Source organism: Pempheris klunzingeri, chromosome 21 (genome assembly GCF_042242105.1).
Source record: "Pempheris klunzingeri isolate RE-2024b chromosome 21, fPemKlu1.hap1, whole genome shotgun sequence".
NCBI classification, from domain to species: Eukaryota; Metazoa; Chordata; class Actinopteri; order Acropomatiformes; family Pempheridae; genus Pempheris; species Pempheris klunzingeri.
Window position 1 is genome coordinate 13455651 of NC_092032.1, and position 27537 is coordinate 13483187.

Here is a 27537-nt window from a genome sequence, read left to right on the forward strand (position 1 = left end):
TTCCAAGCAGCATTTAATGCATCGCGGGCTCCCCGGCGCTGCTGATGCGGATGTTGCTGTTGTTGAATTGATTCACGAGTCAGAACACTTGTTTCCGAAAAGTTTGACTCCAGTCTTTGAAGATGACGGGCGCGGCCAAGCACAGAGAAAAGAGCGCAGCGTCTCCGGTGCTCGCTGCAATAGGCTTGGCACTTCTAACCATCCTCACTGTGTGGAAGATAAAACAGTTTAAATATAGACTTGTAAGTGAGACTGGAGGTGCGATGTTTTATGGTAAGTAGCCCTGGCTGTTAAGCTATTCAGAGTATAGAGTACAGCAGCCGTTGTTCTGCAACACTTCCTGTACCCACACTTCTTCTAGTAGGCCTGAATAATGGTTTGATCTAAATAAAGCCAGGTCTGGTCCCACTGTGTCGACTTTTGGCCTCTCAAAGTGATTTTTTTTTATCAGCCACATCTAATTTTGCTTTATCCACCATATTTATTGGCAAAGCATTGCTTAGTTAAGATTTATTTACCTTTTCTGTGTGAAATTCAGTCACTGTCAATCAGATGTGAGTGACCTCAGATAGTTCTGTCTGTTCACAGCCAAAACAAATGAACTGTAAAGGTGTCTTTAAAGGTGTGATGCGGAATTGATTTTTGTAGGATATATGTGGTTGATGTTTGGCTTTATGGCGATAAATGACATTGAACTCAATCTTTTTATTTAGGCTGCCATCAAAGTAAATAAGGTTCATAATATAAGTTAGCTCCACATGCCATAAACTATAAAGGGCTCACCAACCAACAGCCGACTTGATTCATGCAATATGTAAAAGGTTGCTGTTTCACCAATGTTTCGTCACTATTACAACAAGTAACAGGTGTCTATTTAAAGTTATGTTATATTTTTTGCAACATAGTAGCTGCTTAATGATTTGTTTGCCCCTGGAATATGTCAGAGTGTCAGATATTACAGGATTGCCATCTTTCTTTGCTGTGCTCTTCTGCAGGCATGCTTGCGGGGTTAATAGTGAGCCGCTCGTCATTGGACTGGGGAGATCATGTGGACAATATGGAGACTGTGTGCAGCTGTGGTGGTCTAAACAGCACCCCTCACGTATTGACGGTCAACACCACGTCACACTTTCACTGTTTTAGACATGTTGGAAAAGTCAACCAAAGATGCCCGCCGGTCTTGACCAATCATATGGTAAATATGGCAATTTGATTTCACGTCAAATACGTGTCACAAAACTGGATCTTTTATGTGGATTGATGCTTCAGGTTGTGATATGCACTAGTGAAAAGTGGACCAACCTGTCCTTAATACAGCATTTGCTTTTGTAGAGCTGCGAAATCTAACTGCACCATACCGGATGCTTTCTTTTCCTCTGATGTAGTTTTCTTTTGTCTGAAAAACCCTTTTTTCTGTACTGCCTTTCCTTTGATCACATCTATATTTTGCCTTTTGTGTGTGCTGGTAGTTCCTATTTACATCAACAGTCTCCTAATGGTGCTTAGTTATTGGTTTTCCTCTGAATTACTTGCGTGGTCTGTTTGTTATTAGGGAAGCAGGAGAGTGGTGGTACAGAGAGAAAGAGGGCACAAGAGCAATTTAATCTTTATTAAAGATTTATTAAGGAACAGATAGGGGAGATTACATTTTCAGATGTGCTCTGCAGACAAGGGGAAATTAGAAGACAACTAAACACAAAAACCAATAAACAAACTATAGGCTTTAGGAGAGTGGATAATGCAGTACAAAGGGTCTGATCAATGATCAAAAAAAAAAAAAACAAGACTTTATACAAACATTTTTTTAAAAGCATGCAGCTGCCAAGAATTGAAGACATAAACTGTGTGAATACAATTATAAAATCCAATTTGTTCTTTCTTGAAATGTGGGTTCCTCTCACGACATTTTCCTGGTTGTGTTTACTTGCACAACTCCTATAATGAGATACTCTTGCAAGTGATATTGGTTCCGGATAGGTCTGCACTGCAGGAAAGATGTGAGATAGTTAGGTCATCTCAACAGCCACTGCAGCTTTTGCAGATAGAGACGACCACATCAACCTTTGACACAAAACACGGTAATGGATGCGAATATCTACCATCTATTGGATGCTATGTGATTCCAAATCACAAAAATGCGGTGCGTAGTTTATCAATGACGGTTTCTTAGTGCAGTAGAGATGTACTGCTGCTTCTGATTTGAAAGCTAATTTAGCTTAACTGGCACTTATCCATTACTTTAATGCACCCTGCTGATTCATACTGAAGTCTGGTCACAACAGACAATTTAGAAATCTAACATCGCTTTGTTTCTGTCATTTAATTGAACCTTTCTAAATTATTACATACATTTAAAATAATATAATATACTCTATTGTGTACAGTGTATGGGTATGTCAATGTGAAGACTGCACTAACGTTTTCTTATATATTTTTTTATATTTCTAAAATAAAATAAAAATAAACATCCAGTCAAAAACATGTTCTCAATTTTAGACCACTTTTAATCAGGAGGTGTTTTATGTATTCTAATGCTGTAATTCCCATTTGAATTCTGTCAATCAATTGACATTCATAAGAAACGTTATCTCAAGACACTTGTCATATAGAGTAGGCAAAGACCAGATTCTTTCATTAAGAGAGACCCAACAGTTTTAAATTTCAAAATAAAAGACTCTAGAATCGCACCATAAGCAGCACCAGGCAACAGTGGCGAGGGAAAACTCCCTTTTAACAGGAAGAAACCTCAGACAGACACGGGCTCAGAAGGATTCATCAACATCATCAAGCTCAGTATATCTGTACTATTTTTTGTGACTTGAGACTCAACAGAAACAGTGTTAGAGCCGGACCAGAGTGCTGCAAAGTACTCATGGCAGTTATTTGTTAAAAAGGAATTAGCCAGAGACTCTAATATCATTGCTAAGTAGAGGCGCCTAAGCCTTGAGATAGGCCTTTGCTTGTCATTAGTATTATTACTGTTTTTTGGCTGGCTTTCATATTTTAGCGGGGGTATCAGAGAGATTTGTCATATTGGAGAAACCAACCAATGAGCCGGGGATTCAGCTACATGATGGCCAACAAGCATGAGAGGATGTGGAATTAACATATTCGAAAATGTATTTCTTAATCTCAGAGCAATATTTCAACCCAAGAGAAAGGGGGTAAGTGAACCATGAACCTTGCAAATCATCCAGGCCAAGTGCAACTCTTCACTAATGGCTTGGACACTTTGCCCCTTTTGAATGCTGGGGTCTCATTAGCAAACCAGCAGAGGCTACCACAAAGGCCATTACATCGGTCAGACCATTCTGTGTAGCCTTCACGCCATTAAGTCTGATACATATGGGGACCTAGCAGGGAGAGATAAGGATTTCATTGCATTACTGAGTCCATTATGTTCCACTGGGGAGTAAGGCATTAAAGTTTGTGGTCTGATTAAATTTAGTGCTGCTCAGCTGAAGAGGCAATTAGTGTATACAACACACCTCCATCCTCAACTCTGTGGTGCAGGTGGCCCTTTGAATAAACCACCGGCATATGCATAATTTATTGATTACAGTATCTGTATTAGTCTGTGTTATGCTGTTTTGTATTTATCACACACAGCCTGTGCATATGAAAAAAGCATATACTGTGCTGTGTCGGTAATTGCAGCCGCAAAAAAATGATATTGAGCTGGGTGATAGCGGATAGGATAGGAGCAAATTGCGAGCTCGAGCAGCCATTTCAAGTGTGAATTTGTGAAAAAAGTATGGTAGTTGTCCAAACTACATGGGGGGCTTTCCAGGATTAGAAATGCTAATTTAATAAAAAAAAAAATCCTTTACATGTGTAAATGTTCACCAAAATGCAATGTGCCCTGGAGATACAGAGGAAGGCCTGTTTTCATTCCACATATTCATGCTATTCAGGCTGCTTTCAATCTTTTGTCTGTTTTTTTAAAAACAAAATCTAGGCCACTCTCAAAGGTCTATGACCACAACCCTCTATCCGCAAGAATTAACACCACATCTCTCCTTTTGGACAGAAATTTAATTGAATTGGAATTTAATTCTTGGCAGTGTAATAAGACCTTGTGGGGTGTAGGAATCAGGAAAAAGTAGCATTATTTCGATCTGGATTGAATATCACTGCCGTTTGATCCTCAGAATAAACCCACAATAGACATAAAAAGGATTCATGGATGAAGGACATGAAAGGCTACCTTTCTGATCGGCTTGTATTGCATCACACCGGTTGGGATGAGAAACAGACAGACGTGGATGGTATGTTAAAAAATACCTTGCACTCTGGTTACTGTTTGTGTTGAAGGTAATGTAGGCCGCTGTGATGAGCAACTCAGATTTTGTTTAATCTCCAACTGTGTGTGGCTATACTAATGGTGCTTGCTTATTCCCATTTTAATGCATGCTGGGAGCCTCTTAGGTGAAGACTGACACAGCCACGTCTTCTTCTCACTTTGTGCAATGCTTTGCTTTAATCAGCTGTGAAAGTCTGAGTCACAGCACTTGGACAAAATGCAGCCTTACTGAAGATTCAAAGTTTGCCTTTGAGAGGAATTTGTAGGATTTCTGAAGTATAACACAGCACTTAAACACTCATTAACATGGCTAATGTTTGTGTTTTTAACTGCAAAGTGATGATTTTTGTATCTACATACATGGGAACCTACTTTTTTGGTAGCTAAACTTGGTTACTACTTTTAATTCCCAACTACAGTGTTTGTGGTGTGACCAATCACAAAAGCCTGAACATTGGCTCACTCGCCTGGAGTGTCACACGTTCCAATTTTTCCTATTAACAGTTGCAATAGTTTTTTAGGAAGAATTGACAGATAAGGTTGTCTTGGTACACAGAGACTACCGTGACATTGGGATTCATAGAGAAAAAAGAGAACTGGTGCCTGTCTGCCAAAACACAGCTGCTGAAGTGAACAACGTGTGTGTAATAGCTGTCTGTCAGTCAGTCACATTCAGTAAATAGAGTCCTCTCAGTCCCCATGGAGCCCTGTCAGTCACCAACACAACAGCTCTGTCTTTTACAGGAGACCTTTGATCCCGAGGTCCTTTTCAATCTGTTCCTGCCACCCATCATCTTCCATGGAGCTTACACCCTTAATCAGGTGAGACTGCTGTCCTGACATGCCTCTAAACCGGGGAAAAAGACCTTGTCAGAGGCCTGTTCTTTTTTATATGGCTGCTCCACCAGTTTGCCTCATAGTGTGTGTTGCTGTTTGCTACATGGAATTTGTAACAATGTGTTGCATATTGTTGACAGGTTTGTTTGGGGTTACTAATATATATATCTTTTTAATTTCTGTTCTAGAAACGATTCATTGAGAATCTTGGATCAATTCTGACCTTTGCTTTTTTGGGTACTATAATCAGCTGTATGACCATAGGGTAAGCAAACACACAAATGAACACATCAAATACACGCTAACACACACGCTAAGTAAAGGCACACAGAAGTAAGAGACTAGCTTAGGTACTGTGGCTTTTCACATTGCTTCACCATGCACAGAGGACTGTTTACTCATAATAGCATAAGCTGTCTTTGGTTTGGTTGATGAACAACATTCTAATTAATTTATAAAATATCAGATTTTGTCAGGGAGAGAACAAAAAAGTCCTGGATTTATTTCTGTCCCTAGTGTTACAGGTCTAAATAGTCCTGTTAGACTTTGTTTTGTTCATAATGAATTGTTCTAATTTTCAGTCAGATACTTAAAATACAGAAAATTAATTTAATTTACTATTTTACAAAGAAGTAAAATGTTGTTTTTTTCTTTTGCAAAAATTCAATTAAGATCTTTCAGGATCTGTGTCACGCATGTCACATCTACAATAAACTGAAACTCTGAGTAGGTGTTCGGCTGGCACATAACGCTCTGCTACAACAGACCTTTTTTGTCACCGCAGGAAAAGCACAGTTTTGACTATTTACATTAATTACTGCTCTATTTCAAGCTAGCAATGCTCTGGAACTGAGCGACATGCATGAAACAAAGTCAATCATCAATATCAATAACAATAATACCTGTGGTTTTGCACTTCTATAGTGCACAACAACATCATAACTTCATCTCGTCATTTGTCTAGTGTGAACATACTAGATAGTCAAAACCGGCTCAGCATTAGTGTGCAGCATGGGAATGAGACATAGCTACTAATGTGTACCATTGCTATTCTGGCCTCACAAAGCCAGATGGCACTCTAACACTGCGGAGGAAACTGAGATCTTTGCAAACCAGTTGTGACTGATGCATTAACTTGCTGCACATGGAGACTGTGAAAACCACATAACTCCAGTCTTGTTGTTTCCCCATTATACAGTCCTTGAATTTATGAAAACCTTTCAAAGTAACATATTATTATTATTATTATTATTACTACTGTATTTTTTTCATTTAGAGATTCAAGGCTTAAACCAAAAACAAACAATGTTTTTTCACCCACAGCATTAATATCTAATGGAATCCTAAAGACCTGCTCTGCCATAAAGTCTGCTTTTACTGTATGATGCATATAATCTCCACATTGGTTGTTGCCGCTGTCCAAGATGTGTTTATTAGATTATCAAAATATATATATGCGCCGCCGAAAACAGAACATTAGTAGCTTCATACAGATAGATGTTATAGCAGGACTGTTGTACTGGATTGTCTTAGATGTTGAGGTGTACTTAATAAAGTGGCCTCTGAGTTCCTGATGATATAAAATGTCATAAAATATGTTTGCATATTTGAAGACTATTAACGCTGCTGCAGGGTTTAAAAATTACTTACTGTGCTTGTTGGTTATTCATTCATGATATTATTTCCGCTGCCTTATATTGATTTACAATGTTTGTGTCCATGGAAAAGGTTAATGCCCTCTAGATGTTATAGCTAAAATGATCTTCTCCAACCTGCTGAAACCCGGTGTTAAAGATGTTGTCTTTCCTCGCTTCCCTTCCTTCTTTCTTCCATTCATTAATCCTTTCCCAGGAACGCCCATTGTCAAACTCCCCCCAATTCCTCTGGGACGCAGGGCAGGGACATGTTGGGTCACGTGCACATACTTTGATGCTAAGGCACCAGACCTGACCAATCCCGTTCCTTGTTAGTGAGTCTGTCATATTCTGTGGGGAAAAGGGAGTATCATGGGAGTGAGAGAACCTTAGTGACTCTGTAAGGTTGACGGAGTACATCCATTTCCTCTCTCTCTCTGTGTCTGTGTTTGCCTGTGTCACTCTGTTATCCCTCACACACACACACACACACACACACACACAGAGTGTCATTACCATAACCTCAAATCTCCCTTTAAGTTACATGAATAAGACAGCTTAGTTTCTCGACCTGAGGGCAATACTTTAAATCCTGGCCTTCGGGACAGGTCGTGTGCCGTCACCATGGTAACAGAGTTGTACCAATGGACAGAAAGGTTCCCCGGAGGACACGCTGGCATACTGATTATTATGGGATGCTTCACAGTAACAGGATTAGTACTTAACACACATCCGTTACCAGCCAGAGCTGGACTGCAGTGTCGAATGCTGAATGGGCATGTTAGCAAGTTTTTGCTCACAGTATTTTTATAAGGGACAGAATAGAGTGGTGTTTTACTGCCAGCCCCGGGGCTGATTAAAAAATACTGCTTCTGTTCTATTTTTGCCACAATGCCCTTCACAAACTCTTCCATATAGACACAAACACACATAAATGTGGTTAAATTTAATGCCACCCAGCGTAGTCGCAGCTTTGTGTGTCCACCTGTGCTAAGCAGCCGCTGTCTGGAAACGGGTCAACTCATCTGTTGGTGGCGTCTGGCCCCATTACCCAGACTACTCTGGGGGAAGCCCTGCTGTGGTTAGAGGGATGACTGATAGGCCTGCTCTGGCTAGCGCTCCCTGATGACCTCACCGTGTGTCCTTCTGTCTGTTTGTCCTCAATCCCAGGGCCTGCGTCTACGGCTTCACCAGACTGATGGTGCTGTTGGGCCAAGCAGCAGATGGAGACTTCTTCCTCACTGATTGCTTCTTGTTTGGTGCTATTATATCAGCCACTGACCCAGGTAACTGGCCTTATAAAGGAACTCATTCAGTAACTTGTCACTTATCGTGGCGGCAATGATTTTTTTAAAACACAGCTGGTTTCATATTGGTATAAATCTTTGATTCTCCTGGCAGAATTCTGCTCTCCATTGCATGACTCACACTTCATTTCTTTACAACACAAGCAAAAAAAAAAGTACTTTCAGGAATGTTTGGCGCTTGCTCATTCTGAATATGTAACATCACAGCGATCTGCCTTAGGTAAACATGCATGAATGAGTTTGAAGAAAAAAACATCAAGTAAAAAGAATATCAAAGATGCATAATGCATAATGTTAAGACAGTTCAGCTAACTATAGATATCTCACTTTTGCCGTTTCTGGGTTTTGATTTAGTGCTACAGATTCATGCAGCTCCCTGCAGTATCAGACACCATGATTGATGAAATTAAAGGGTGACTCTGGTATTTTCAAGCCTGAGCATATTTTTGCATATTTTGGTGTCTAAATGACTAGTAGGTACAAAGAGGTATGGAACTGGTCCAGTATGTCGCCTCAGCCGGCATTGAGGATGAGCAGCGAACAAACCACAGTCACTGTAATGTAATTCTTTGGGACAGTTGCACCAGATCAAACTACGTCCTAAGTGTCTCACAACATTAGAGAAAGGATCCCTACAGACCTATAAGATATATTTTGTTTAACCAGAAATGGCTATTATAACACGACCGGTCTACCGCTGTCTTGATCAGTGTGTTTGCTTGTGTTATTGTGTGACCTTGGCATTTTACAGGGTTAGTACAGATGCAACACAATATTTATGTAACGACAACACAAACATACTAAAAGATTGAGGCAGCAGCTACTCCCGAGCTCTGTGAGGTAAAATTGCTGTTTTTGTCAAAGGAATATGGTTTGTTTGAGTAGCGCAGTACAATGGCTGGTTCTGGTTAAACAAAAAGGATATTATGGGTCTGTCTCTACAGATTCTTTCCATAATGTTGTCAGACACTTTGAATAACAACCCGAGCCCGTCAGTGGCAAAAATGAGCATCTTTGTCTACACACCTTTGCACAATGACAAATAATAGAGATTGATAGCCAGGAGCAAAGTCACAATGCCCTCTCAGTGGATGTAGCTGCTTTGAATTTGATGCACCTTTTTCCTGAGTGGAACGACAATATAATCTGTGTTCTTCAAGAACAGTCAAGTGGGATGTCATGGCATGCTGTGCCACTGCGATAGTGGTAATGTTAATGCCCTGATTTGGTAATGAATTATGTATACCAATAAGTGGCGGATCTGGATGAGTGTCAAAGCGGAGCTGTAAATTATGGTGCAGCTGTCACTCTGACTGCCGTTGTTTTCCCAGGCCATGCGGCGCTCATCCCTGCAGACCCCAGAGCCCTCGTCACTTTGATTAGAATCACACTGCAATGCATCGATGGCCTAAAAGCCAAGACCCCAAGGCTGCCTCCATCTCCTGCTGTCCAAATATAGCGCAAGCTCTCTGATTTTCTGAAAGGGAGCCATTAGACTTCCCCTGTCCGTTTCTCTCCTTTGAACATTTGCATAGATGGGGCCAAAGTAGCAAAACACTATAAGGCTTTTTGTCCATGTCATAACCATTATGTGACAACTCTCTGGTTGTGTCGCTGACTCATTGTTGAAGTGCAACTGTGTCGCATACTAACTGAAATGATGGAGATCTTGAGACACTGTGATATATACTACAGTGTGGAATATAATAGAGATATTTGACAGGCCAGGTTCTAAGTGACTCAGTGAAAGCTTCCTCTAAGAGCAGCAGATATCAAGCAACAGTAGTCCAGCATTTGGGGATGTTGCCATTTCTAGTACTATATTTCAGTCAGTATCTTTAAATACAAGCAGAATTGTGAAGGGTGGGGGTCGAGGTCTGATTCATAACCTCTGTATTTCTAAAAAGCCATGATGCTGGTCTGGTGGTTTGGAGTCTCAGTCCTACATGAGCAGGGGATCAACTCCAGCTCCTGCTGAAAGAGTAAGCCGGTAAAGAAAATTTGTGAACGCACTTCAAATGATCTAAAGGTAGATACAGTTTTTATTTTTACATTCTTTTTGAAGTGTTTTACATTCTCTTGTGATAGATGGACAGAAGCTGTCTGAGCAATTGTGGCTTTTATCAGTTTCTAGAGATAAGGGACAACCATTGAGTAAAAGCCTTTTAGTCTCTAATATCCCTGGTGATATCCATTTGAAAATGTGTAATTCTTATGATGTACAAATGCCTCCAAAACACTGTAGCCATGAGACCTGTTCTTCACAGGCTCAAAATAAGACACATGGTTCAGGTCACAAAGTGGAGCGCCTGCTGTGCTGTGTCCACTAGCCTCAGGGATGGTTACAAAAGCCTGGCGAAACCCTCACTTAACTTCTCTAAGGAAACACTTTTTAAGGGCGACACTTGACAGTTTTTCTTTTCATCTTTGTGTTTGTATGAATTTATTTTCTTTTTCAGCAGTTCTAGAGCTGCGCATACATTTTTTTCTTCGTATGTCAGAACTGGAAATTCATAACAGACTGACAGTAATCAATAAATTAAATAGTTTGACCAAAAAAGGAAACAATCTGGGGTAATTGGCTTTCACAGGCCTGTGATAAACCCATCCAATCATTTCATTCTGAACAAATGAAATCATTGGATGCTGACCTGCCTGTCTGCCTGCGGACTTGCCTACCCGTCGGCAGGTGACCAGAGTCTTCCACAAGGCTAACGTTAACCAAGCTAGCCAACCACAGCGGTAGAGAAAGTGTGGCCAAAATTTAAACCACTGCTCAGTGACAGACCATTGTGATTTATCAGCTCGAAGCACACACCCACTGAGCCGAAGAAGGATTCTGAAATTTGTGTACCGTGACAGGCTCGAGCTAACCATGCTTCCAAAAGCTGAGAGAGGCCGTCACTCAGCGGTTATGTACAGAACAAATGAGGCACCCGGCGGTGTTGGCGGCGGCAGCGGCAGTGATGGCTGCTCGTCTCATGACTGTCATGAACTTGTCCTCCAGCAGTAACATTAGTCAGGCAACACGTTAATATGTTGTGGGGGAGTGGGTTTGGAGGAAAGCCTGAAGGGAGGGGGTGAGATATTTTTTACATGTTACATGCTTTCAAAACCTAGCTACTCTTGCTAGTTTCTCCAGTTGTTGCAGACCCTACCTTTAAGTGTCACAAAATCTGATGGTTTCATTTGAACTAGAGAAAGGCCAGCATGTACAGTGATGAGTTCAGTTTGGTTTTTCCACTGCTCTCGTGTTCTGACACATAACCAGACAAAAAGGGACACAAGAGAAACAAAGCTGAACAAAGTAAACACACATTTAACTTAAGCAAAAAACATTTTATGGTCTATGTACAATGTAAATATGGGAATATATACAGTATATAAGTATAGGTATAAAAAAAGAGTGTGAAAAGACAGTAGTGCAATGATGCAGAGTACAAGATGCTGGAATAAATATCGAATTGGAACCAATATATATCTTCCATTTGTCAGGTTCTAAGGTAATTAATAGAGAATTTAAAGAGTCCTTGTCCCTACATACCAAAGAACTACTGTGAGATTCAGAGTAAACCGAAATAAACTGGGAAAACACTGATTTAGTGACTAAAGTGCTGGTTTACCTCGACTTTCAGACTGTGACGATGGCTCGTACAGCTACAGTCTTGTGAACCCTGTTTGTTCACTTTTCAACCCTGAAAAAATTGACCACTTTTTAAGTGGAGCTGGGGAGATTATAGTAATACCCTGTTGACCGTTATCCCTTTTCTAATGCGTTGCTTTCAGTATTATATCTGCCTAATTTGGTCAAATCAGTGAGCAAATCCCATGCACTCTGACTGAGGTGGCCATGAGCTTTGCCTCTGCTAAACCTCTGCAGCAGGGTAATTTGACCTAATAAGGCTTCCATTCGACCCTTTCAACTGTATTATGTCTGAAATAATTGTCTACTCTCTCCACCTTATGGTGTTGCTGTGGAAACTGATGAACACTTGACAGCTGTAGGACGGAGTTGCCATGACAACACAGCCAGCCCGCACCCTCGTGTGCGTGTCAGTGTGTTTGGAGGGTATTTCTTTTTCTCTCTCTCTCTCTCTCTTCCTTCCTGGTCTTGCAGTGTGACTGGTGCACGACATGCTGTCATCAGCCAGGCATTATGGGAGCAGGGAGATGGAACGATCCTGACTCCAGGGCCTACCTCATCCTCTCCAGATAAAGGATTTTCCCCAACCAGGAAGAGCTTTAAACCTGTCAAAGACCCAAGAGCCAGATCTGTCAAAACAAGTCCTGAGGCTGCTCTCTTGCCATTGCTCTTATTGTCAGTCTGGTCATATCCTGGCTGTGATGCCCTCACTGGCCTAGTATTCACTTCAGGGCCAAACACTACTAGTTGACTCATTATTCTCATCGCATATTTCCCTAAAATTAATTTATAGCATTCTTTGTACATCTTAGTGTCAAGAGGTTGAAGAGGACTCTACCAGGAGCTGTTATTATTTTGAATATAATATTGTCTGCCCTTTAGAATGGCACCACTCTAAGTGTCTGTTTTCCTGTCTGTGCCTATATCCTTATATGTGTGTGCTTGTGAGGGTGCATCTGTGTTGTCTTTTCTCCATATCTGACATTGTTTTTGTTATATGGTAATTTTGTTTTGCTTGTTTGAAATGCCTGGTTTCTCTTGTGGCAGTGACAATAAGGATCTAAGCCAGTACAGTAGACCGTTTTCCAGTCTACTGTATTTATCAAATAGTCTATCTAGCTATTTATTGTAATCTAATCTCATGTAATCTAATCTACAGTATCAGGAGACATAGAGCCGACAATGCTACAGCCGATATCTCGCAGAAGGAGACACTTGAGGTGACACGAAGTGCGGAGCTGACAGGCACGTCAGCGCCTCGTCAGTGTCAGTATTCTCCTCGTCACTCAGTGTCAACACTTAGCTATCCTGCGGTGACGAGCATGTTGCGTGTGCACGCGCTCATTCATATGCTCAGCATCCTCCGCTTGATGTTTACTGTCGGTGAACTCACCGTGGAGTTTGGCTCTCAGCAGATGCAGTGTTTTGAGAGTTTCAGCTGTATGAATGAGTGAGTAATAAGTTGTTCGTATACAGACGTATACAGACCTTTTGTCAACCACTGAATTCCGACTGCCTTTAACGTATTACAAGCCATCCTTCATTGAAGCCTTTGAAACCATAAAACAAAATTTCTTAAGCTATAAGAAGGCTAAGATACAAAGTTTTGGAAAAGTCCAACTTTTCTGTTTACCCAAGATTATTCCAGACATTTGTATCCATGGTTCAGCCCTGTAGTAGTTTGGCATTAATGCACAGAAACAGTTAAAAGCAGTGTTTCTCATCATAATTAACAATTTTACTATTTATGTCTCTTATCATAAATAGTTATAAATAGCGGCGGTTACAATGTTTATGATCGTATCAATATGCTCACTATGACATTATTATTTTCTATATTTTCCCATTTAAAGTTCTTCCTGTGTCTCTACAGTGTGTGAGATTTGCTGTAATCTGTCTAAACACACGTCTAAAAAAAACCCACCAAACTCCCAACTGGCACAAAAGGCACTGTTGTAAGCTTCCTCGTCCTCCTAAAGTCTTAATGCAAGAGGTACCTGTGTGAGAAACTGAAATATGTGAGGAGAAATACTGCGTGTTACTGAGCAGTGAGTGAAGCTTACATTATTTAAAGCTCGGGGCTCTCTGCCTGCAGCCCCCCCACATTAGACTGTAATTGGCTCCTTTTGGATGTTTTAATCAGCTGCAGCATCTCGTCTGTAATCTTCCCCTTTTCCCACCCGTGTTCTCTGAAGAATCCCAGAATCCTATCTGTTATCTCTGTCTGTAGTGAAAACTGCAGCAGCGCCCCAAGCTAATAAACACACTCCCACATATACTCGTGCTCAAAAAACATGTGAAACAGAAACACAGGCAGCATTAACAATAATTAAATTGAAATAACCAGTAGCTACCAACACCCAAATATGTACAAGTCATATCAGTTCAGTCATTTAGTGGACTGAGGTAATTTGCGATATCTGGCCTTGCTACTGCTGCCAGCAAATCACAGATTGCCATGTTTTGACAACAGGTGGTGGTTTGCAAAAACAGGAAATGTGAAATGTGAAACACACAATAATTTTTTTATTATTATTTTACTCACTTAAAATGTGTACAATCCAGCTCTGAAATGCTACTTGGTGTCAAATTATTGGATTGTTTGGTATTTTTTTTATTGTGCACAATGACCCATTATACAGTTCAGTCATTCATACACACTATGCACACGGCAACAATTTATTTTAATGTTGTGCAATTTCATAACATTCACATCACACACACAGAGAAACATTAAATTCCAGACATCTACATTTTTACTCTCATTTCCAGTTGTTGCAGTAATGTGGTTGATATATAATGTTATGACCCAGATATTATGATTCGTAAATCGGTTTTCATTTTTGTGTCTACTATGAAAAACTATAAAAAAAGAAAACAAACAAAAAAAACACCTTTTAGTCAGTTAAGCTTTTTAGGTAGTCACCATTTTTACTGTAAGAGTTGTAATTACTGAAAAAGAACAATGAGCTTAATGTTTTTCTAGCACTTTTCGTTCTGTTTCCTTTGCAGACATAAATATTGTCTTTTCCAAAGCATTGTGTATTTTCTTCAGCTCAGGCTGAACAAGCCTTTGCTTGGTTTACTTACTATGCCTGTTCCAAGTGTCAAAATCCTCTTTCCACCGCTGTCAGTGTGCTGACATTCTCTGTCAGCTCTCATTGTTACACTGTAACAATAATTCCCCTGGTATCTCCTGTTTGTTGCAGCAGAGGTGATCCTCCATACCATTTTTGCTATGTGATTAGGAGAGGAGTCATTGCACTGCCTGCCGTCCTCAATAGCAGTAACTTTTTTTTTCTTTTTTAGTTTCAGTGCTTGGCCTGTTGTCAGAGCTGCGTGTGGACCTGGATCTGCACACCCTGCTTTTTGGCGAGAGTGTCATGAATGATGCCGTGGCCATCGTCCTGACACAGTAAGTGTCTCTCTTTAGAATTTGTCTCTACCCTCAGACTGCAATACATTTCTAGGTGTAATTGTAGGGGAGCTCAGTCTTTTCCAATTGGCTTTCTGGGGGTGGATATGTGTAGGAGGGATGGCAGGAAGGATGCTGCCAGCTTAAAGGAAAGGATGTGATTGGCAAAACCGCATGAGTGCCTCAGATGCTATGCAGTGTAAGCGAGTTGCCCCTGGCGTTGTCAGCATCTCATTAAGGTACTCAGTGGAGAGACTCACTGCCAGACTGGAGGCACACTCCCAGCTAACGAACTCGGCTAGCACAGCCACTGTCAAATTTAGACAAGACGCAGCATAAAATCCTCGGAAGCTTAGTGAAGTAGCCATGATGCAGTCATGCCTTGCCCGTGCATTTCAGTTGCTTCATTCATTTCCCTCTATACTTTTCCCCTTTCTCCCACGTTGCACTCGAATACGCATCTTTGCCCTGCTTACACACATTGCAGTCATTGTCCGCTCTATTTACGCATTACTTGAATGGCTTTGTTCACTAGCAGACGTGCTAACAGATGGCAAGATGGGGAGCAGAGACAGAGAGGGGAGAGAACTCACAGAGGTCCACATTCATGGCCAGGCAGGCAGGCAAAAAAAATGGAGCTGGAAGGGAGATGACAAGGATACGATATGTGTTTGTATTTGCATATTGTATTCACACAGACTGACATATCGCATGTACAGTACCTGCACACTCTGACATCTCTTTCTCCGATCGCACAAATGGGCCCAGACATGCAGACAGATGGGGAGAAAAAAAAAAAAAAGGAGGCAAGGGCGCAGATTGTTGTGTTCACGCCGTGGTTGCTGTCTCTGCATACATTGAAGTGCAGAGGAGGGAGCCTGCGTGTCTTCGCGGGCAAACAGTCAGATAGTGCTGTGTTTGTTCCTGGAGTGGTGTGACCGGCCTTCATGCCATCTCCTGTCACTTGACTGGCTCGCTAGCCTGCCGGTCGCCCTGGCTCCATACACAAAGCCGGCCCTTATTAGCGAGCCACGCGGGGTCCTGGCACTGGAATTTTAACAAGCTCCCAGAGCAGCTCAACCTTACGCTGATGTGCCCTCTCACAGGCACTAAACTTCCTGCTCCAACAGCCCTGACCCAGCCACCATTCAACCAGGTCCTGTGTTGACATCTTCAGATTTTTGACTGGGAGTTACAGCCCCAAATGCCTCTAAAGTGTCACTCTGACCAAGTTACTAGTGGCCCAATATGATGTTCTAACCCAACAGGAGTTTCACTGAGATAATAGATTTTACCTTTTCAGTTTACTGAGCTCATTAGCGACAGTATGATTGATTTTTTCCCCTTCTGTAATGGAGATTAAGGCATGTTCTGGTGTGTGTCAGCTCATTTCAACCTGACAGCATGAAAAGTGGAGTTTCATTTTTCAGAAAAAAAAAAAAGATCTTCAACAAAGCAGTTTAATGGTAGCTGAAGTATAAAGTAAGTTTCGGTGAGTTTTACCCCGGCTACTCAGAAGGCGTGCCCCCTTAAATGCAGAAAGCAAAAACAACAACCACTACTTCACATTTTCTTTCTGACTCAGTGGTTTGACATTCTTTTAAAGCCGTCAGAGTGTAAGGGGAATACATGGGAGGGTCTCTCTTTGGTGAAGAAATGCTGTCATTCCACAAAGGCAGCCAGCTCCATCAGCCGCTCGCATGGATGCCTGTCTCTGCTTGCTTCACCTCAGGCCCCCTCCCTCGCCCCTCTCTCTCCACAATTTCTGCCTCCCTCTGTCCTCTCTGTGAGGCCTCTTTTGCACTCAATGGCTTCCATGTGGAAGTTTCTCCCCTTCCCCCGCAAAGTAAATATTTATAGCGGGGTGAATTGCACGATGCTGCTGTCTTTGTGAACAACAATAGTATTTCCCCAGTTTCCCCTTAACTACTAGGGGACGTCTCTGAGGTAAGTAACTCAGACACAATTGTTTTTCAGGCAAGGATTTAACTTCTAAAGAAGGCCCTGTATTCTTAAGAATGACTCCAATAAATTGCACTTAAAGGCATAGCTCAGCATAATAAGCATGTGAATTTATGCTCACTGCTCCAGACTGGTTTACTCCAAGAACCTAGTGGGCCGTATTTCTGACAAATGCACTTGTTTAACAGCCATAAACCATGTTGTCACTTTAATGTTTCAGCATCTGTAACACTCATATTTACTTTTGTCGTAATTGTGCTATTGGCTTCTGTTTGTAACCCCCTTTTCAGGATGCTGTGTCAATTTGTCTTGCAGTGCCATCACCGCCTATAGCCAGATGGGTTCAGGACACACCTTCAACCCCCTCACCTTACTCCTCTCTGTTGGTTATTTTCTTGGAGTGCTAGCCGGCTCCTTCCTCTTCGGTTTCTTATTCACAGTCATAACAGCCCTCATATCCTTTCATCCCCTCCCATCTCTGCCTCTGCACCCAAAACTCAATTATCACCTCAGCATCCGCTGCAATCTATCCACTTCCTCAACTTGGTAATTGCCTCTCTAACAAACCCGTACTGTACCACCTTTATCAACAAAAGCCAGGTGGCTAAGTCTAAAGTGCTCCTGCGACACTAATGGTTGCAGAGAGGTCGTCAATCAAGCCAGTAGCCTCTGTTGAAGGTTGGACTTGCGCCGTTGTCCAGTATTTCTCTCTCATCTTCCAGTAATAAGACTTTAGGATGAAAAATGAGGTTGTGTCATGAGAGCTTTGGGGCATAACTCAGCTCTTATTTACAGTAACTAATGTCTGGGTGCAAGCAAAGCACAAAGTGAGCATTTATTAGATTTTGCTGATGCTAACCATAGCAACAGCCTGTTCTTTTGTGCTGTCTCCTAAAACAGGAGCTTCTTAAAGAGATTCCATTTGAACATACAGTTGCTCAGTTATGTTTTAATTACTTGCTGTACCTGTCCGTGTTAATTACAAAAACAATTAGACTTGGAAAGTTGTTTTCATTATTGTAAGCCAGTAGAGTATTTCAAGGGGTTAGGAACACAGAGAAGCTGTTTATTTTATATACTGTTTTATTTTAGCATACTATTAGCAGTCCTAAAATTGTGATATTTACAGAACCTAAACATACTCATCCTTAGTTTCTGTGTTCTTTCTGGAACACAGTTTAAAGACTTAACCGTATGGGTTACAAGGAAGCTTTGCCAGAGGGGATGTGGGACAGACAAAAGGCAGAGGTGGGATGTGGACTTTGTTATCTGTTGGTAAACTCGCAGAAAGAATCTCATTACGACTCAGTGGGTTACTCAGTGAGCACCTTCTGCTGTTGTTTTTTGTGTGCAGATACTGCAGTGCCTCTCTGCCTGCATTCTGTCGCACTGGAGAGTGCATGTAGTCTGCAAAGTTGCAATTGCAACCATGTCTTAGCCTAATGCACAGTGTTAAATACTCTATGATTACCTTGTGTGTCTTTAACTGCCTCTCCACCTCACCAAATTCACTCGGCTTTGTGAGAATCCGTTGCTGGAAACGTCAGTCTTCTTCCTGCTGTCCTGGAGCAGCTTCCTCTCAGCTGAAGCCAGTGGACTTTCAGGTGAGTGCTGTGGATCTTATATGCCATGTCTTTGTGTTTGTGTGTGGGCCAGTGTTGCTGCTTTGAGTGGCGGGGAGGTCAGACCGAATACAAATTCTGTCAGTGAACTGCTGCCCTTTTTCCCCTCAGGCGTCTCTTCCCGACTGCATGCACTGACTCGCTCACTGCTCCACGATATCAGTGGTACAAGCAGCTGTTCAATTGGCAAGCTCTGCTGCTTCAAGGCGTCTAGCCACTGCCACTCCACAAATGTGGGAATGATATGTGTACGTTCTCTTTTGTCTGGACATGACCACCTCCTGCTCAGGAACAGCGGAATTTGTCCTTTTATTCAAGCCACACCAACATGAGGAAAAGGCCTTTCTCTTACCCATACATACCTTTACCTCTGAGAGTCCTTGGCATTACAGAGAGTCAATAATGTGTAAATGAGAAAGTATTAAGCACTGTCCTCTCTACAGGAAACTGCAGGTACCAATCCCATTCTGGCCTCAACCCCCATAACTCATTTTAAAATGGTGTCCACCCTCCTCTGTCGGAGCATGGCCATACTTTTAATTTGGAGATGACACCACAGACAGCAGCAAGCCATAATGGCATGATGGCATTCTTTCCCTTGCTGTTTGCTCAGGTTTCCTGGAGAGTCAAGAAGTGTTCAGGCCTCATGTTTAAACAGACACAACATGACCTGCTTTGCCATTCGTGCGTTTGATTTCTTTATTCATTACCAACTGGAGTTTGTATTTTTATTATGTCGTTTTTCACTTTACTGATTCAAAGTGTTTGAAATCATGGGGAGCTCGCATTTGGAAAACAATAATTAGTTGGCTCAGCTGCCTGAAATTGGCGTTTTCTTAGTCAACCAGTCATAAAGTAGTACTGAAATATGAATGTGGTGCACATATGCACACATTAGTGTTGTTGTTCTGCCTGCCCTGATTGTGTCTGAGGGATTGCACTCATTCAGCTGATGTTGTAGAACTCTCTCCTACTTGGCAGCAGTCCCTGTGGCCCGTGGAGGAGGAGAAGACCGTTTTAATGAAATAGCGTAACCTTTGTCTATTGGACCCAGATGCCCTGTCTGTAAAGTATACCACTCTGACTGCTGTCCAGTGTGGGAGGCACACTGCAGATAAACCTAAACATTGATTCTCAGTGCTGATGCAGACGCTGGGGTATTTTTAGTGCTGATGCAACTTTTGTGTACTGTATTACCTGTAACAGTAATAGGAAAATACTTCATTTTGACCCACAACCTGCAGTGTTATAAAACCAATTTTCATGCCGATGCTTTGTCATCTAAAAACGAGTCATGTTGCAGTCTTTGATATTCTTGGTACAAAATTGGACCCTAATAGAACATATTCTGTGGAGTGCTACCGTTCAAAGACCTTTAATGGTCCATTTGGGGTGAAGCAGCACCTCACACACAGTGACACAGTGAGCGATGGGAGTCCTCCCTGGTGTCCTATGGTAATCGCGGCTCTTTTCTGTCTCTGTTAATTGCTGGAGTTTAGTGAGGGTGCACCTAATGACCCTCAGCCTTGCAGGGAGTCCTGCCGTCATTAATCATGCGCCGCTCAAAACCTCTCATTACGGGATGCGTCTCATCTGTTGCCAAGTGCACTGTGTGGAAGAGTCTTTATGTGGACGGTGGATGATGTGTTACCTCTGTCAGTGTTACGTAAACCAAGGAGGATGTCGCTGCCCTAAACAAAATGGAACCAAAATGAGATCTGCCGTGCTGGCATGCTCCATTAGACTTTGTTGAACAGTGCTGGAAAGGACATTGTGAGAAGGGAGTACTAGAGCTAGCATAGTGCAGGTACAGGTCAGCATCCTAGCGTGAAGGCGGATGGTTTAGAAAGAGTAATGGACTGGCTTCACTTAGCAGCCTGAACCACAGGTGCTATCTTTCCTCTACTGCCATATATATTACTGCCAGCTCTGTCCTCTAACTACTGCACCTATCACAGTAATTTTACATTTCTCCATCTTCCGTAATTCTTTCTCAAAGTAGGGGGAGCAAAAATGTGAAATTGAATTTCTGCAACAAAGCAAGCATGTCCTGTGAGGCAGCAATCCACCTTTCATGCTATGCGTTTCAAATTCCAGCTCTCTGGTTCAGCCAACTTCCTCTTCACCAGCAGGGGCCCCAATCACTCCCTCCACCCAGTTTCCTCTCTCTGCGGAGCTGTAGTTTTGTAGTTTGTTCATTCCTGCTCCTCCACATCTGGCACGATCTCCAGCAGTGATGTCAGTCTTTAGCATTTATCATTCCCAGAGCTTCACATCTCTGAAGTAGGAATGGAAGTAACGTCTTTGTCCAGGAACACGAGGACTCTTGAATTGGGTTGTACAGAACGTTTTTTTGATTAAGTTGTTTGTACAGCTGGACCTCACTGGATCCAGGACAATGGGTGGGTACAGGGTTGGGCCAGTCTGTCACATACTTCATACTCACATGCAGAAGTAGTTGCACACAGGAGAACTCGATCGGATTCTTGGACTTAAAGGGCCATGCTTACATGCATTTGTCTGCTAGCATCTCTCACATTTTGCCCATTATTTCCATGTTTGATTTGAAAATCGTGCTTCTGGTGTGTGAATTTGGTTACTTTGAGTCTAAAAATGCTGGGTTGAAGCGCACAAATAAAGACTCTCTCCACAAATCTTTCTTGCCATGAAGAAAGAGCCATTTTACAGCATGTTCTTGACATGAGAAGCCCCAAGGCTCTGTGTTACATTACATAATATTTGCATGTATAAGCGGGTTTGCATACTTTGTACTAATTACATAAAGTATCTTTTTTAACTCTGTTCTGTATACAAAACACTTTTCCATAGGTTCTGCCAACAAAATGTTGATGCTCACATTTACAACTGACTCATGTCTTGTATATTTTAACATTATTTGGTATTCCTTTTTTTAATTGTCTATTAATGTCACTTACATGTTTCTCTATGTTTCAGGCATTGTGGCAGTGCTGTTCTGTGGTTTGAGCCAGGCAAGGTACACAAATCACAATTTGTCATCCGAGGGCAAGACCAGGACCAAGCAGGTAGGTTTGTGGGGGACGATTGAGGCCTATTTCGCCGTTGTTTTCAAACAGCGTTTTCAGTCTACTCACTTTGTCCACGTTGCCTTGTGATGCCAATGTTTGTGTCTTGCGTGCGTGTGCAAGCAATCATTAATTGCCATTAGTGCTCTGGTTGTCCAGTGGGTGTCTGTGTGGGAGACCTGTCTCCAGCTATCTGCTTAAAAGGCTGAGCACAGATGGAGGCCAGCACACTGTCATACTGTACCGGCAAGCTTCACAGAGCAAATAAATCAGAAGTACACACATATACTCATCTATGCATTTATTATTCATTATCAGTGCCACAGTGGAGCTAACTGTTTATCACAGAAAAGGCTTTTAGAAGGCTACACAGCACAGTTGAAGCCTTTGCCTATAAAGTGGATTGGCTTTGCAGTAGTCTGTGCATGTATATGGTGCAGTATGTTTACTTGGCAGAATGCCTTTTTCTACATTTTTGTGATTTATACATGCAGCTTCACCTCAAAAGGGAGAACAAAATGATTTGGTGTATGCAGACACTAGCTGAATAGCTAGCAGATGAAATATTTTTCTGCGTGATCTCTTGTCCTTGTGATGTGAGGCTCTTAAGGGAAAAGGTACACTTCTTCAGTTAGATGGCTTTTTGCCAAGGCTTTCAATCAAAGCTAGTGCAACTGGTCAAAACAAAAATTAGTAAATCATTAATGGAATCTGATGTAATTTAATCCTGATACAGCACAAGGACCTTAATTAATCATCACACATTTCATTTCTCATGCAGAAATTCCTTAAAATTAAAATTAGATTCTATTTTTATCTACAGTAAAAGAGATCCAGTGTCATTTATATGGCGTGGATCATTACAGGAACTGTAGGACTGAGTTGATGAGTTGTAATACTTCTCTACCAAGAAGTGTCATGAGAAAGGAACATGTTGTGTTGTTTTGTTTTGTTTTGTCTGCCAGGCACAAGCATCTGGGAGTGTGTGCAGCCTGTTTGTCTGCCTGTCTGTCCGAGACTAAGCTTGAGACGGATCAGCTTGATATTTTTTTGTGAACATTTATTCCTGTGTGTCGATTGACTTCAAGCAGCTGCAGTGATTCACAAGTTTTGAAGAACCTTGACTGTTTTATACTGTTTTTATCATTGACTGCTGACTCCTCGCTCCTCAAAACCGGTCATTAAGGGGCGCAAGGGATCAACAACAACTGCTTCCGTTTGACGTCACAGAGCAAAAGGCATTCGGCAAGGCTTAAAACAAGCCTTACCTTGTCTATTGCAGGCCACATTTTGGCCTTAGTCTCAAAATCTGATATGTTATAATCCACTGAAGTTGTGCATAATATGACATGGATAAATCCTTGTTTCTGTTGGTATCCTCACCACCATTTTGACTGTAATTTGTTTTGTTGTAACAACTTTATTGGCACAATTACAGTAGACAGTGATACAATGAGAGTCTACAATTCCAAACACCTCAGGAGGACCAAAGGTTGTCGTACAAAAGATTTAAATAGAAGGTTAAATAGATATCTAGAAATGCTTACAGTGGTTATAGGTTTAGGCAAGGTCATGGCTAAGCATAGCAGAGATTGACTTTACTTCTCTAGTTAGTCCAGAATGCTATTCTTTTATTCTTTGGGCATTTCCTCAAACAGCAAGTTTCAAATGAAATTGTTTAACAAGAAAATGATGACAGAAACGCGCCTGGTGCTAAATACAACAACAATATGGCCTTGAGCTGGAGATGTTTGCAGTTGTTACCGCAAAGGATCAGAGAATAACATCAACACTGGATTTGTCGGGTTTGTACAAATCTAAGCCTGTTTACCCATTGCTGATATGATCCGAGTCCTTCACGTTCACCCCCCCTTCACACACTCTCAGACACACGCCGTATCCACCCTGAATCCCTCCCCATCTCAGTTGACCTTCTCCCTCATGATCCTCTCAATCCCTTTTATAATTTGCAGCTCTTTGAAGTCTTCAACTTCCTGGGGGAGATTTTCATCTTCAGCTACATGGGCTATGTATTGTTGACGTTTCCTCACCATGTCTTCAGAGCCCTTTTCATTTCTGGGGCATTTGTATCCTTTTCTGCTACGTGATGAGGTATCTTCACTTCCTGCTGTGTCGCCTTTGGATCCAACTCAGACCCCACAAATGGTGTCCTGTTTTGTTTTGTTTTGTTCCGTCTCCTTCACCTTTTGTCACAATCCTTATCTGCACAATCACCTGCCACTTATTTGAACGGAGTGGTTTTCCTGTTTTCCATCTTGGCTTGCTGCTGCAGTGCAGTTGCAGTGCAGTGCAGTAATTTCCCTAGTCTTATAAAAAAAAAAAAAAACCTTAGCACTTAAATTGTACAGGTTTGATCCGGTCAGCTCTGCAAATGCCATTCAGCCGGTCTCCCATGATCACCATCTCTGCAGCTTAAGATGCTGCACTGCAGCTTTTGCTCTAAAGAATGCCTATGAAACGGAAATTTAAATAGGTCTTTAATTATTGTTACTGCTGCTTGTTTTCTGCTCTCTAGCAAAGCTCAGTGGAATAAAGATGTTTGCCAGTTTGAAATAAGCTTACAGTACTTTAATTCGTAGTGGATTAAGCACCGTATCCCTGTTGAGGTTGAAGATTAAATTTTATTAGTTCTCGAAACTCCAGTGAAAGGTTCCTCTTGTTCTCTATGGCAGTCCTATTAAAGAAAAAATCACTCTAAAATTAATTTAACAGTGTTAAACAGCTATTGGTGATGCATATTGACTTGTGTTTTCCAGAAATGCAAGATGTTACATGGTATTTATGTTGTTCACATTTACTGGCTAAAACAGCTAAACGGTGAATTAACTGAGAAAGATTTTTGATAATCAATTGGTTGTTTCAGTTGTATATGAAGCAAAAATTTCAATTCTTCATTGATTCCAGCTTCTCATATGAAAGGATTTACTGCTATCCTTGAAATTTGAGCTGCTTCTCAATCAAAACATGCAATTATAAGAACTTTCTAGGAAGTTGTGCAGATGAGCATTTTTTTCTCTGTTTTCTGACATTGTGTACTTCTTAAAAAAGTAATAATAATAATGATTTATTCAATAATCAGAAATATAGTTTACAGGTTAATTGATGGTGAAAATGATGAGTAGTTGCAGCTCTAGTAGACAGACATTACATCCAGTGTATCTTCAGTGTAGACTGACAGGTGAAAAATGTACAGCCATCTACAACGTCAACAGTAAATATCAATTTGGAGGAAAAATGCTCAGAATCAAAGAGCAAGAAACTCTTAGCCTAAATGTTTTTCACCTAGATGCAAAAACCATCTAGACAGGAATTAGTTTCTCCTCTGACAGGAGTCTTTACAGACCAGAGTGCAATGCAGCCACAGTACATGCTACATTATGAAAAAGCCCCTTAATGGTACTTGTCACATGGTAAAGTTACTCCAACTGGTAACAGATGTCTCATATTCACAGCTGTTGTTGTATCCGTCAGCTTTACTTCCTGAGAGGAACAGTGGGGCAGTAATGGACTGCTGGCCACAGTTGTCCTTGCCCGAGAGCTGGCATGACCGTAGCGTATGCCTGAGGAGAGACTCTAGTGGCTGTGCTCCAAGGAGCTGTTCTTTCACAGTCCAGTGCCCAGATGGCTAGCAATTATTATTACAATTCATCTTCCACCATAGGGTCAAAGAAGCCAGAGAAAGAGTCGACGGAGCAGATTCTTTTTCCAGTGCTCTTGTGTTCAGTGTGAGGGGCTGCCAGTGAGAAAATGTTTGACTTGAGCACTGAGCCTGTTAAGCTTTGTCCTTAATTGTGCCTCCATAACAAAAGCTCAGAGTGTAAAAAAAAAAATCGGGCCAACTACACCAGCTGTGAGCTAACCCGGATGTACAAACAGGAATAAATGGGGGTCGAAGTCCTCTTGTACAGTGCTAAAAGTGCCTATAAAAATGAAATAACCCCAGTGATTCAATGCTGTTAATCGCTCTTTGGTTACGCAGTAGATTTTAATCGTTGTAGCTTGCAGCCTTTGCCAGTGACAATGGAGATGGGCTTTATTAGAAATGAGGCTGAGATGAAAGTGCTTAATTACCTCCATTCAAATAGCTCAGAGGCCTTTGATAAAGAGAAATGACTGCTTTTGGGAGCAGGATATTGCTTTTGAAAATCCATAGGGTGCATGAGATCTAATATTGACTGCAGGGTGCGAAAGAGCTCTGTTTTAGTAATAGCCCTGTCAGACTAAGGTCCCCTGCCTAAGATATTGGTCCCTTTATTATTCCAGGCATCATATTTGGACTCACTGTAGAATAACTAAAGTCCCTTCTCCCCATGATGCTAAATAAGGGGTACCTCTCTGCATAGATGATTTCTATGCAGCAAAATTCAAAGAGGGTCCAAAGAGTTAAAAGTTTGCCTGATTTCATCCTCCTCTGATTTATAGCCTTTGCTTGGCTACCACTAACAAGAACCTACCTTTGTCAGGTTGCACTTATGTGAGGGAAGGAGGTTATATGGGGCTGCAGTAACTTCTTCCAAAAGTTTGACAAAAGATGTTAAGTGTATCCAGGATGGCAGCTATGTCCCCGATAATTGTACTGATATCCTGTCCCCAACTGCTGCCCAGGACACTTAGCATTCAGTCCTATCCTATGTGGAACATCAAAGTGTGTGTGGAGGGCAGAGACAGCTGGCAGAGTGTGATTGGCTTCATGCCTTGGCATGGCGCCACAGTGCCGTGTTTGCATCCTAAACAGAAAACATTCAGAGATTATTTCTGTACGCGTGTGTGCATGTGCGTATGTTAATATTCATGATTGTACATTTACATCCTGATCTCACAGAGAATTTGCTGTTTTGTATTTAGTATTGAATTAACTGTCATGTATTCTGTCTGATGTGTATTAAAGGGATCAGATATGTGAAGTAAACCTGGGGGATTTTTTTTTTTTTTTTCAGAATCAATAAAGCAAAACCTTAACTGAAATTATCAGTAATTTACCCTATCCTTGACTGAGATTGAGTCTGGAGGGGCTAATTTCAAACAGCGTAATCCAGTTTAACAGTTTATAGTTTGATGCAAAAATAAAAATCCATGATAATATTATGACTCAAAAGTGCACTTCAGCCCTGTGAATATGTCTCACTGATAAGTATTCTCCTTAATCTGCACTCAATACAAACAGCTCTCCATCTTTATATCAAGAGCCTGCAACATCTACCCTTTGTCTTTCCTCTTAAACCTCAGACGCACAACCAAGATACCTCTCTCCCTCCAGCACTTCATGACGTTTGCAGGTATTGTTCTTAAGCTCTTAATACCTTCACCCTCATTTATTGTGATTTATTTTTGGACCTAGCTAAAAATTTCTGTCTGGCCACATCACAGGCTGCTATTTTGATAAATGCTAGGTTGGTGGCATAATTGCTGAATTATTATAAAGGCCGATGATGTCGGGCTTTATAATAACTCCCTCATTACCCTCATTACAGGAGTTTTTTATTTTTCTGCATGAAATTAATTCACAGCTTTTTCTATTTTTGTTGCTGCATTTTGGAGAAGAATAAATAAAGCATCACCGCACCGCAATAGTGGAAGCTCTAAATGGTTTGATGATGCAGGAGAAAGGATTGTTTGATGTGAAGTGATGTAGGGTAGCGCAGCAGCAGCATGTTTCGCTGCCTGCCTGACCCACTTTACCTCTTACGTAAGAAGGTTTCTTTGTAAAAAGCCCTTGTCTTGCTATTTTTCGAAACTCCCCCGTCATTGC

At 41.5% G+C, this 27537-nt stretch overlaps 1 protein-coding gene across 1 annotated transcript in view; it reads left to right on the forward strand.

Annotated features, from left to right (window-relative positions):
- The first annotated feature begins 122 nt into the window (after positions 1–122).
- The window catches only part of LOC139221418 (sodium/hydrogen exchanger 9-like), a 59730-nt gene continuing 32315 nt past the window's right edge, over positions 123–27537 (forward strand). Inside the window, exons 1-11 of the mRNA XM_070853345.1 lie at positions 123–273; positions 996–1195; positions 5048–5125; positions 5329–5405; positions 7945–8060; positions 15034–15139; positions 17417–17555; positions 18600–18705; positions 21679–21767; positions 23741–23854; positions 26953–27064. Coding sequence (XP_070709446.1) covers positions 123–273; positions 996–1195; positions 5048–5125; positions 5329–5405; positions 7945–8060; positions 15034–15139; positions 17417–17555; positions 18600–18705; positions 21679–21767; positions 23741–23854; positions 26953–27064 — 1288 coding nt within the window. The remainder of the gene's footprint in view (positions 274–995; positions 1196–5047; positions 5126–5328; positions 5406–7944; positions 8061–15033; positions 15140–17416; positions 17556–18599; positions 18706–21678; positions 21768–23740; positions 23855–26952; positions 27065–27537) is intronic.